Genomic DNA, 13,021 nt, shown 5'->3' with positions numbered 1-13,021 from the left:
TAATTAAATATTTTGTGCGAAAATTTGAATTCCCGTAATATTTTGTGCAAACAGTCTCCAAATCTGTAGGTAATCCTGATCACCCCTATCTGTTCTTTAAGCTTTCAGTTTATTTACTGACTAAACCATATCCCTTTGTTTAATTCTCTTGAAACATTCTAATCACAGCCCTATCTGAGAGTGTTGTAAAATCAGTATATATATAAAAAAATGTGAACAGATGACTCCGAGGGTGGCAAAATTAGTTAGAGGGGAGAAACTGAGAAGTACACACAGTAATGTGTATTCACCCTTGCATCCTTTGCTGTAAATAAAAGGTCACTCTCTACAGACTACAGATGTAACTCAATAAACAAAAAGATCAGAGGTCACTCAAAAACGAAAAGAACATATGTAACTCCAGAAACAAAGAGAGAACAGTGAATATATAAACTCTTGTTTTTTCTCTGATTCTGTGTTCCTTTGTTCTTGCTGTTCTTTATGCTTGTGTGCCATTAAGAACTCAAATTATTCTCAGTTTGTCGTCGGTGAGACATACCACAGATTGGTATTGTTGCTCGCCTGCAAAGACAGCTGAAGACTGTTGCATGTATAGCAGCCACGCTCTGGTCAACATTGGTATTGTTGATCTTCGGCACAAGATGCTTGTCAGCTCGGTTGCATAGGTATTCCTGGATAGCTCTAATATTTCGAATGTATTTGATGTATCTGTTCTTTGCTGGATCTAGAGTCATGTACTTTGCACGTACACCAAATCGTTCCATGTGTTTTCTTTTGGTAACAGCAGAAGAAGACTTTAATCAGTGGCTACAAGAAATGAGATATAACTAAATAACGGAAAACAACATAAACTAAACAATTTTATGAAATACCCCTCACCCCTGCACTGTTTCTTGCCACCTCCACTTGTCCCACACAAGAGTATTGCCACCGATTCCTTTGTCTCTTTAATTCTGATCGGAAAAGTTGGAAAACAAAGAAGGAAATGTTACCAAAAGAAATATTTGAATTGGGTGAAGGAACAAATCACAACCAGATCAAATGCACTATTACACTTTGTTGCTTGTAAAATGTGGTTAGGTAGACACAGGTCAATACCGTTCAGATTATATAAGCACTCGGCTCGCCTGAGGATGGATGTATGTGAGACCTGAATTTGTATGGTAGCAACAGCGTGGTGATTGATTTACTGCTGTGAATCCCTTGCTTTTCAAATCCATGTGTGAGGAATCTCCTTGCTATTTGAATGGCAAGCGGAATTCCTCTCCATGGATCCCCTCACAAGTCCCTGATCACCAAATCAGACCTTACTCAAGTACTGTGTGAAAACTTAACTAAGCCATTCCACTGTCCATGATAGGGTTTCTTTATGGAGAACGGAGAACCAACAGAAACAGATCAGATGGAACATAATGATGGACGCACACCATTGACAAACATCTCAAACACCATTACTATAGGTAAAGGTTATTACACGCGTGCCGATTAACGTTTGAAACATAGTATTAAGGGTAACACTAATACTAAATTTTATATTGTAGCTGATGAAAATGGATCGAAAAGGCTTGGTCCAAATGTCGATGCTAAGGAACGTAAGAGGCAAAGGGAAAGGGAAAGATATGCCGCGATGACCGTTGAACAAAAAAACGAGAAAAGTAGAAAACGTCGTGAAGCAAGCCAACGAAATAAAGGACCTCCTATACAAACAGAGGGATCTACAGGTGATGAAAAAGTTAAATTCCTAATTATTTTAATGGATCCTCTTGTGGATTAGTGAATGTCTATTAATCTTATTTTGGTTTTCATTTTGTTTCATAGTTAGTCTTTCAGATGGCTGTAGCACAATTGATTTCACAAACTTTGCAACACAAGGTATTGCGGGTATACCTATCACAATTTTTTCCACCAATCGTTTTATAAATACAGAAATACAGATTTGTAGCCATGAAAATCATTTTGCCACTGTTGATTTGGTAGTTCCAAATGTGAATCGAGATGATGATAGCGATTGGTTGCATAGGAATGAGACATTCAAGTCAGACGATGTTTTCACAACAAGAGAACTTCTGACACCAGGTACATGACTGTTCACTCAACTAATTTTGCAAAACAGCTGATTTCATGCGGTTTAACGTATACATGCCTTATTCCAGGCGGTGTGCATGAAACTGTTGGTAACACGCCTAACCATAATTTGGGAAGGGCTGCCTACTTTAGAGAGCGGTACAAAAACTTAACTCCAGCCGGGAGGGAGCTTAATCGTGAACGCCTTAGGTTGTATAATAATACACCAAAGCGGAAAGGGTCAAAGATAGAGTACATAAGAAAACGTAGAGCACTGTTGGCTGACACATTGAGTCAGGAGTCCATCGCCATGGAGTCCCCAACATATACCCCTGAGGTTGTACACCCTACAACAGATGCAATTGAACCTAATGGATCCGCTCTTACCCCCTGCGACTGGGTTATCCCTGATATCGCCAGTAACCCGTTCCTACCAGCTTCAACACAGACCGAGGATGCCGATTCACTGCGTATGTCTACTAGACCACTAAGACGTAAACAACATGTGCCACGTGGTGAAAGACAAGCTATCTTAGCCCGTCGAAACCGGCAATTTGAAGCATCCATTTCAAGGAACATGGCTACTGTGGCTGAGGATATCATTAGTGACGCCGAGGAAGGGGATGATCGGACACAACCCCATATGACTGCAAAGATCAACAACAATGGTAATTACTATCATTTTTATCCCCCCCTTTTATCCTGAATGCCCAGGTATTTTTATGTGGCTTGTATTTTCACCCTCCAGTTGATGACGATGACGGTGTCGTATTTGAAGACGATGCTGATGAGAACGAGGGATACCTATTCGCTGGGCAATGTACTAATTTCAATCTTTTTATGATATGATACAAATGCTTATATAAATACATATATGTCTTACTCATTGTTTCCAAAAAAATATCAGATGAGGATACCGATGAGGATATAGAGATCGATGGTAGTCAAGATGAATCGAGTGCCATTGATGTTCCTGACCCGTACGACAAGGTGTATAGCAACATCCCTGAAGAAACCCATATGCTAAAGACTGTTCCCAACTGCGGTTATTGCACCGCGAAGAAGTTTGAGTATGAGACACCTGGTTTTTGTTGTCGTGGTGGGAAGGTTGAGCTAGCCCCACTGGAGACCCCTCCCCAACTCAAGAGGTTGTGGGATAGTGCAGACTCTGATGCTAGGCACTTTCGTGATAACATTAGGTTTTTTAATGGCCATTTCTCTTTCACTTCCCTATACTGTTGCCTCGATAGTATGACAACTAATGTAAGGGATTCTGGTATATACACGTTCCGAGCACAGGGCATGATGTATCACAATATCAAGTCATTTGGTAGGGATGGTGGGGCAGAGCATAAACACCTTGAGCTTTACTTTTATGATGATGATCCCACTCTCGAGCATCGGTACCGTAAGTGTCGCGAAGAGCATCAACAGAAAGACAAAGAGGTTATTCGACAGATAGTCGACATACTACGTGGAAACCCGTACTCCGAGCACCTTAGGACCATGGGTCACGTTGAGAACCTTGATGACTATCGTATCGCGTTGAACCTAGACCAGACGTTGAACCAGAAGACATATAACACACCTCTCACTTCGGAGGTGGCCGCTGTCTGGATCGAAGGGAGCGAAGGGCGAGGCCAGTTCAGCAAGAGTGTTATGCTCCATGGGAAGGACAGTTCAAGCCACTGCATCCGCTCATACCATGGATGCTACGATGCATTATCATATCCATTGTTCTTCCCTAGAGGCGAACTTGGCTGGCACGCAAATATCCCAAAGGTTGGAGTATCCATGGACGAAGTGGATGCATACCGTGCGACACATAGGGCAAGTAATGCAAATGATGAAGATGCGGGTTAGTTGTTTGTTTATATTTTGAAATATTTGCGCATTATTAACTATTTTTTCATCATCACTCACTTTATAATCCTTGCGTATGCAGAATCTCCTAGCCATTTATGTGTGTCTGTACGTGACTACTACTGCTACAAATTCCAGATTCGCCCCGGGGTATTCAATCCTATACTTCATGGAAAGCGGCTTTTTCAGCAGTTCGCGGTCGACACGTACATAAAGATTGAGAACTCTCGTTTAGATTACATACGCAAGAATCAGGATCGGTTAAGGGCAGACCTGTACCAGGGCTTGGTGGATAGCATGCTAGATGGAGATATTAGAGGAGAGAAGGTTGGCAAGCGAACTGTGCTGTCGACGTCGTTTATCGGCGGTCCTCGTGACATGAGACGTCGGTATATGGATGCTATGGCTCTGGTGCGGAAGTTTGGTAAACCAGACATATTTCTTACCATGACATGTAACCCTAACTGGGATGAGATAAGGAGGGAGCTTCTCCCTGGACAGACACCGCAAGATCGTCCGGATCTTGTAGTGCGTGTCTTTCATGCGAAGCTACAAGAGTTAAAGCATCGGCTGACTAAACAGGATATTCTTGGTAAGGTCCGAGCCTACGTCTATGTCGTGGAGTTTCAGAAGCGGGGTTTGCCGCATGCCCATTTTCTACTCATAATGCAGAGGAAGTACAAGCTCACATGTCCTGAGCAGTACGACCTTTTGATCTCAGCCGAGATCCCAAGCAACAAGTACCCTGAACTACGAAAGATGGTTATCAAGCATATGATGCATGGCCCGTGTGGGTCGCTAAACCCTAACTGCCCATGCACTAAGGGTCGTAAATCGTGCAAGAATCATTACCCTCGGCCTTTCAGTGACACAACCTTGCAAGGGAAGGATTCGTACCCTATTTATAGACGTCGTGACGATGACCGTAAAGAAAAGGTCCGAGGGTGCGAACTGGACAATAGATGGGTTGTCCCTTATAACCCATACCTCCTTCGTCTCTTCAACTGCCACATCAATGTCGAGGCATGTGGGAGCATCAAGGCTGTTAAATACCTGTTCAAATACATATACAAAGGCCATGATCGTGCGTCTGTTGTTATGAGAGATGCGAGCAAGGCAGATGATGATGTTGATGAGATCAAGCAGTATAGAGATGCAAGGTGGGTGACTCCTCCGGAAGCCTTGTGGAGGATATACGGCTTTGAGCTTAGTCAGATATCTCCACCTGTTATGCAGCTTCAACTCCATCTTCCAAACATGCACATGGTGGCGTTTCACGAGCGGCAAATGGTCGAGCGAGTCGTCAACCGTCCAGGTGTTGATAGGTCGATGCTCACATCATATTTTGAGGCGAATAGGCTACACGAGGAGGCTCGTGGCATCCTATATCGTGACTTCCCTGAGTGGTACACTTGGCAGAGTGGTAAGGGAAAAGTATGGCAACGGAGGAAACGAGATACAGGTGGACAAGTCGGTAGGATAGTCTCTGCTCATCCGGCTGAGGGGGAGCGCTACTATCTTCGTGTTCTCCTAAACCACGTGACTGGCGCCGCCTCCTATGTGGATCTAAGGACAGTTGATGGTGTCACCCTACCGACTTTTCGTGAGGCAGCAGAGAGAAGGGGACTACTTGAGTCGGACAACACACTGGATGAGTGTCTCACTGAACGTGCTCTTTTCCAGATGCCATCGTCTCTGCGACGGCTTTTTGCCACAATACTGGTTTACTGTGAGCCAAGCGATGTGGCTGTACTCTGGCAGAAACACAAAGATTCTATGTCCGAGGACTATCAACACAAGAGTCAGAACAAAACTCATGTTGAGCAGATGGTATTGATTGACATTAGGAACATGCTGCAGTCAATGGGAAAGGACATAAAGACATTCCCTCTACCTCCTATGATCGACGCGTATGACGATGCTATTGGTACTGCTCGAGAGGTTTACGAGGAGGAAAGTATCCAACCGACAGTGGAAGATGTGGCTCTTAAAGACTCTCTTAACGAGGAACAGAGGGCCGCCTATGATAAGATTATGTCTGCCGTTGACACCGATCAGGGCGGATTATTCTTTGTGGATGGACCTGGTGGCACCGGGAAGACTTATCTATACAGAGTGCTGCTCGCGACGCTACGCAACCAGGGCAAGATTGCAGTGGCAACAGCTACATCTGGCGTTGCGGCTTCCATAATGCCTGGAGGAAGAACCGCCCATTCACGCTTCAAGATACCACTCACTATTGACGATGGCGTTGTATGTAGCTTCACGAAGCAGAGTGGAACAGCAGAGTTGCTACGGAAAGCATCTCTCATTATCTGGGACGAGGCTTCTATGACTAAGAGACAAGCCGTGGAGGCACTGGACAATAGCATGCGCGATATAATGGGTCGCCCCGCACTACCATTTGGTGGTAAAACCATTGTCTTCGGTGGAGATTTCAGACAGGTCTTGCCTGTTGTTCGTAAAGGGTCAAGGGCTCAAGTGGTCGCGTCTTCGCTACGAATGTCTTACCTATGGGAGTCCATGTCCCACTTAAAGCTTGTTAGCAACATGAGAGCAAAAAACGACCCTTGGTTTGCGGAGTTTTTGCTGCGCGTAGGCGGTGGAACTGAGGAAACAAATAGTGACGGCGACATTCGTCTTCCTGATGATGTGTGTGTGCCTTACAGTGGGAGTGACAACGATCTTGACAACCTAATAGACTTTGCTTTCCCAAATCTCAACGAAAATATGTCTGATTCCACCTACATCACTTCAAGGGCGATACTGTCAACACGGAACGACTGGGTTGATATGATAAATGTTAAGATGATTGATCGTTTTCAAGGGGAGCATATGGTGTATCATAGTTTCGATAGCGCCATGGATGATCCCCACAACTACTACCCACCCGAGTTCCTAAACACATTGACGCCTAATGGGCTACCACCTCATGTTTTGAAGCTCAAGATTGGATGTCCTGTTATATTGCTCCGGAATATAGACCCTGCAAATGGACTTTGCAATGGCACCAGGTTGGTCGTTCGTGGCTTCCAAAGAAATAGCATTGACGCAGAGATTGTACTGGGTCAACACGTTGGAAAACGGATTTTCCTACCGCGTATACCGTTGTGTCCCTCCGATGAAGAGATGTTCCCTTTCCAGTTCAAAAGAAAGCAGTTTCCTGTACGGCTTAGCTTTGCAATGACGGTTAACAAAGCACAGGGTCAGACTATTCCCAATGTTGGTGTATACTTGCCTGAACCAGTGTTCTCTCATGGCCAACTATATGTTGCTCTATCTAGAGCGACAGCCCGATCGAACATAAAGATTCTTGTCATCCCAGCTGTCGATGGGAGGAAAAAGTCAAGGAAGGGTGTAAAGAAAACCCCCACCGTAGATTGTGGGACATATACCAAGAACATCGTCTACAAAGAGGTCCTAACAAATTAGACCCATGGTAAGAGTTGCATGTTCAGCTAACAAACTAATAGGATGATGTTTGTCTTATGTTTGATTGGTCTGGTGTATTATCAAGTCATGTTTGCATGCTACAATTGTTTTTATTAGAGACGCACATGTTTGTGTATTATTAGAGCATGCATACTATCTTAAAGTATTGTTGAGTTTTGGATCATTTGTGAAATTAGCAATAATAATTTTTATGCATCTAACAATTTGTTATGAATGTAGGTTTTTGTCCCGCGAGAATGGAATCTCTATTTGTAGGCTTGTCTCATAACAAGCCAAAAAAATCGGTGGCAACCGCAATAGTTCGAGAAGGTATTAAAATTTTCATAGTTCTGTATGGATCAATTTGTATTTTTTGTAATAACTAATTTTAGTTTTATCTCATGACTGGTTGCTCCTAGACTATATTTGCACGCAAGGTGATCTTGCTCTCATCGATTTTATCAAGGAAATCCCTTGTGAACCAAGGGTAGAAGTCGTTCTTATTGATGATGCCTTTGTTGAAAGGAAGTGGATGGAGTGTTTATTTCAGCCGAGCGCATATTTAGGTGATGAGGTAATGCATGCTTAGTTTTTATATTTGGCGACGTTGTTATGTATAAGTTTTTTTACTCATCCTGGTATTTTTAACCACAACTTACACACTTGCAGGTTATAGACTGTTACATAAATTTGATAAAAGCTCAAAAGCATCTAAAGTGCCGATCTGGAGGTCGCGTTCACATAGAAAATGCTTTCCAATTCAATTTCCTGAAGCGAGATGGTGATCTTGAAATTAAAACAGAGGAGCTATATCCAATTAAAGACATGACACACATATGTAGCGCTGAACGAAGGGTGTTACTTTACCTAGACCATGACATGGTATATATGAGTTTGCAATCTGAACAGTTAGTGTTTATATGTATTTTATTCTTATGCAAGTATTTATGATTGTTTTGTAGGTGTTTATTCCGATAAACATCCGAGAGACGCATTGGTATCTTGCTGTGATCCATGCAAGAAATATGGAGATACAAGTGCTCGATTCACTTGGTACTTCACAAGACCGCAAAGACCTCACTGACTCTGTGAGTATGCACAAACTAAACAATTATGAATTCAATATTAACTTATCCCAATCTCTAATTTTATTTTACCATATATAAAGATTAAAGGACTGCAAAGACAAATAGATATGATATCTCAACGTAAGGAGTTAAAAGACCACAGGTGGCCAGACCTCCAAGTTGCTTCTTGGCCGCTCAGAGAAATAGACATGGGATATGCAAAGCAGACAGATAGGTACGTCCTAAGATCTTCTTTACCAATTTCTTCATTCATACTAATGTTTATGTTGGTATTAATGTATATTGTAGCTCTTCATGTGGCCTCTTTCTTTTGAACTATATCGAATACTGGACAGGGGATGAACTGTCTGACAGTTTTACCCAGGTATATTATTACTACTATGACATATATGGACATCTACAGTCGGTGTTACATATATAATGCTAAATAATTGTTTCTTATTTGTAGGATGACATGTCACACTTTAGGAAAAAAATGGCTGCTATATTACTATCTTCAGACCTGAATAAGAGAAGAGGGTGTCTGTTATACAAAAATGAAAAAGAAGTTGACTCTGGAAGCCCATCTGATGTTGAGATATTAGAAAACCCAACAGATTCTAATAAGAGGAAACTACTCCACGTGCTTGATGATAGCGAAGTAGTGTTTGAAGATGAGGAAGGCCCTATTACTCAAGCAGACTTGCAAAGGTGGTTTGTTGATGATTGGGATAAAAGAGCTCCTGTAAAAGTCTCTAACGATTGTTGCACCAATGACTTTTTAATGGTTGGTCTTTCCACAAAGGACATGCCAGTGACCAAAGCCGATTCAATAGATGTTTTATGTGATTATATCATGGCAATAGAAGACGATACGACACTAGAGTAAGTGCTCATTGATTTATTTATTTTATGTATATCGACTACTTAGATTCTTGATATAGAGTTTCGTCATGCTACATTACAGGAGAACATGGGTGCGAAGTTTCAATCCTTTTAAGATAGAAATATCTGTCAAAGACCTGCAAAACATATTAACGACAACTCAAGATATGATTCTAAGATGTTTTGATATGGCTGTTCGGCTGCTTGCCAATAAAGAGTCACGTAAACCGAAAGAAGAAATCATAAATAATAGAAAGCATTATATGGACATGCGTTTTTGGGTAAGTTTGTTTCCAATCATTAATGTATTAATATATAGTATCTACATCTAATCATCATGTGTACATGTATATATACTGTCCAGAGAATGGTTGGTTTTGGTAAACTTCCAAAGTACCATCAGGATCCTACAACAGAAGAGTTGGCCAAAACACTAGATTGTTGGCCATCAATGAATTATTATATCACGGGTTGTAGATATGTAAGTATGTGTTCATTTCGAATGTATTTATAAAGGACACTTCTGTTGTAGGATCCTAATGACTGATATTTTGCAGGTTCTCATGCCATGGAAATTCAATGGATGTCACGCCCTTTTCGTAATAGATCATGTTAAAAAGCATGTGACTTTTATCGATTTTACACCGACTCAAGATTGGTGTAAACACATGCCATACAAGAGGTTCGCGGAAGCGATTATCATGGCCTCAAAAAAATATAAGATTGCTTACAGCAAGAAACGTTCTGGATGGGCGGAGGATATCTTTAAGTGGGAACATACAATTCAGACTGGTGTTCCAATTGACTTAAGAGGGTATTTTCTTCTTACCACCTTCTCAGCAGTTTAAATTTTTTCTATGATAATCATTGTATAAAACATAGTTGCCCAAATATTATTCTATAGGTATAATACCAGCTACCTCGTTCTACAAGCTATGGCCATGTGGGGGAATGACAGACGACTGAAATTTGTTGGGGTGAGTGTAGTACGTTTGTTTTTTGTTCAAAACTTACATTCTAGCTATCTCGTTCTACAATATAATATATTTTGTTCTCTTATCTCTTTGTCTGTAGGATGCAAAGACTCTTCGAAGAAACTTTGTGATTGATCTTTTAAGTTATGAGGACAATTCGTGCCGATATGCCATCCCTGCAAACATACAACAAAGACTTGTCGATATCGCTAAAAAGGATTAGCTGATTAGTGAACAGTTGTCGACACATTTGTCTGTAACTAATTTGTGTGATATTGATAATGTTTTCCAATATATCAGTGCAAACTATGATATTGAATGAATTAGTTTTTATATGAATCTCTTTTGAAGCCATTGAGATTCCCAACACTTAACTAGCTTCTTGAAGGATTCTTGTTTTCTTATTTAGTTTCAGTTAGTTCTTTATAGTACTGTATGTTTATTTAGGATAACATTGGGGTATTCGTTGATCAAAATGGTAAACTTATTCAAGACGGCAGAATTATTTGGTCAGACACACCAGCTTCTGTTGTTATACATAAACCATATGCTGTGGCCCGCCTGCCACGACATGTTGAGGTGAGGGATTACTATTAGTTACTGTGTACCACTGCTTGTTTATTTCAATGCACAAGATATCAACCATTTGAACCCTACTTTGGACAGTTTTAAAAACAATGGCCAAAATTTTCAGATTCAGCTCCAGTTGAGAAAATAATGTGGTGCACACTATATTAAGGGCACCATGCTTACCATGGTACTGTTGGGTATCATATATTAATCACTGTGTCTGATCACTTCACAGGTAAGCGTCTCCGTGGATGGAGCCTGAAGTATATTCAGTTACTTCGGACATGTTGTGAGCAGTGTGAGTACAAATCAACACACTGTGGTTCCTTGTCTGGATTACTCAAGAACATTTCTAAGTGACGAACAATACCAACATAGTTTACTGCAGCCATTGAATAAAAGTAAGTTCCGATACATTTAGGAATTCTACTACAGTTTGTTTCTGTTTCTACATTTTCTCACTGGAATTTTAAAACTGAGTTTGATTCTTGTGCTAAGGTTTCTAACCCTTAGTTTTATGCAAATAACGTCACAATAGATTATGGTGAATTTGAGTTGTCTATTCTGGTAAAAGGGTGTCATATTTTATCTCGATCCTGAGAGCACCCATTTTTTATCACTGCTTGTGTATGGTTTACACTTAATATACTAAGGTCAGAACTATGAACTATTTCAATCCAAGTATAATTCATTAATATTTATTCTATGATACTTCCACAACACTGTTTGTGTTGATATCCCTGAGCCCTGAAAACCAAAGCTTATTGGTTTATATGGGCAAATGGTAACACTGAAAGCTAAGATAGCTTGATGGAGAATTTGACACTTCCTTTGCTGAGATCCTATCTGGCATTTCTTCTAGATGGTCAGATTTTGCAAGCATTGGATGGAGGCTCTGATGCGTTTGTTATGGGATTGAGTTCTGCTCAATCACAGCTCTCAGTTCTAGATAGTTCTTCGCGGCTTGGACTAAAGCCATGGCAAAAAACAAAGCCATGTATTGAGATATTGTGCAATAACCAGGTAAGTTCTCAAAATATAGCTGCATTCTATATTTAGACATATGTTTTCCTACATTACGAATAAATGTAAGAATACCATGTTCCTGCAGGGGGGAAAAGTGTCTTAAGGCTCAATTGATGCCTTTTTCCATTTATTTTCCAGCTTCGTTAGGGGGTATTTTGTTTCTAGACACTAATTTTTAGTTCCTCCAATTTATTCCATCTTAGTCCCTAAATTACCAAATACGGAAACTAAAACTCTATTTTAATCTTATTTCATGTTCTCCCCCCATTTTTCTGGATCTATTCATGTGGCCTGCATTATATTATAAAGCAATTTTCTGCATAGTCTGTCTTTTGCTGTTGCGCTCACGTGTTCTCTGTTGCTCAGGTTCTATCACCAGAGATGAGTTTGGCTACTGTGCGAACATATATATGGAAAAAGCCAGAAGATTTGATTCTTCATTACAGAGTGGTCCAACCGAGATGATCACGGCTTCAGATGTACATGCTGACATGGTTCTCAGCATGGCTGCACCATAAACGGTGTGGTTGAAGACACCCTTGGCTTAGCGAGGAAACCGTCAGAAATATTTTGCTCTTTGGCTCCGGTAGCCGCTCTCCTAGAATCCCGACTTCGTTTGCTTCTTTGTAAAGTTCCTTCCTGATCTTGCCCTGGTAGTAAGATGTATCATAGCACAGGTATAAGGCCCTCTGCTTGTACATGTAGAAGATTTAGGTGAGTGCCCATGCGTGACAACGGGGACTTATATATTATATGTCTCCGTTGCAACGCACGGGCATATACCTAGTATATATATATGAATTCAATTGATATCTGTTGAGAGTACTTATTTGCAACTTAAAGTACCATTGGCATAAAAGGAGTATCAATTGAACATAATCATGCAACATAAGAAACATGTGCACTATTTAATCAATTAAGTTCTAGACAGGAGAATTTATAAGCTGTGCTACTTTAGACATTTGCAATCCAAAAGGATGTGATACATATTTACCAATTTTAGATGACGTTGGAGTAGCATATACAAGAGAAATTCATTCTCTTATGAAATGTATAGAAAATACATTTATTGGAGCAAAGAATCTTTGATACCCATCAAAATTTGCAGTGGAAGCGATTGTCTTTGCTTGAAGATTCCTT

The 13,021-nt window shown here is 40.8% G+C and overlaps 1 protein-coding gene and 1 long non-coding RNA gene across 2 annotated transcripts; both read left to right on the top strand.

Annotated features, from left to right (window-relative positions):
• Positions 1-7,292: 7,292 nt before the first annotated feature.
• LOC109943075 (uncharacterized) lies at positions 7,293-10,116 on the top strand. The gene is made up of 11 exons (XM_020545882.2): positions 7,293-7,689; positions 7,779-7,933; positions 8,029-8,241; positions 8,322-8,447; positions 8,528-8,661; positions 8,736-8,811; positions 8,896-9,311; positions 9,394-9,592; positions 9,676-9,792; positions 9,869-9,902; positions 10,100-10,116. Exons 1-11 carry the CDS (start codon positions 7,590-7,592, stop codon positions 10,114-10,116), a joined length of 1,587 nt encoding a protein of 528 aa, XP_020401471.1. The 5' UTR covers positions 7,293-7,589.
• Positions 10,117-11,166: 1,050 nt separating this feature from the next.
• Positions 11,167-12,357, top strand: LOC103640787 (uncharacterized). Its single transcript, XR_559854.4, has 2 exons — positions 11,167-11,878; positions 12,248-12,357. It is a non-coding gene; the product is annotated as an uncharacterized lncRNA (long non-coding RNA).
• Positions 12,358-13,021: the final 664 nt, after the last annotated feature.

Source organism: Zea mays, chromosome 10 (assembly GCF_902167145.1).
Source record: "Zea mays cultivar B73 chromosome 10, Zm-B73-REFERENCE-NAM-5.0, whole genome shotgun sequence".
Taxonomy (NCBI): domain Eukaryota; kingdom Viridiplantae; phylum Streptophyta; class Magnoliopsida; order Poales; family Poaceae; genus Zea; species Zea mays.
This window is presented reverse-complemented; position numbering and strand designations above follow the sequence as displayed.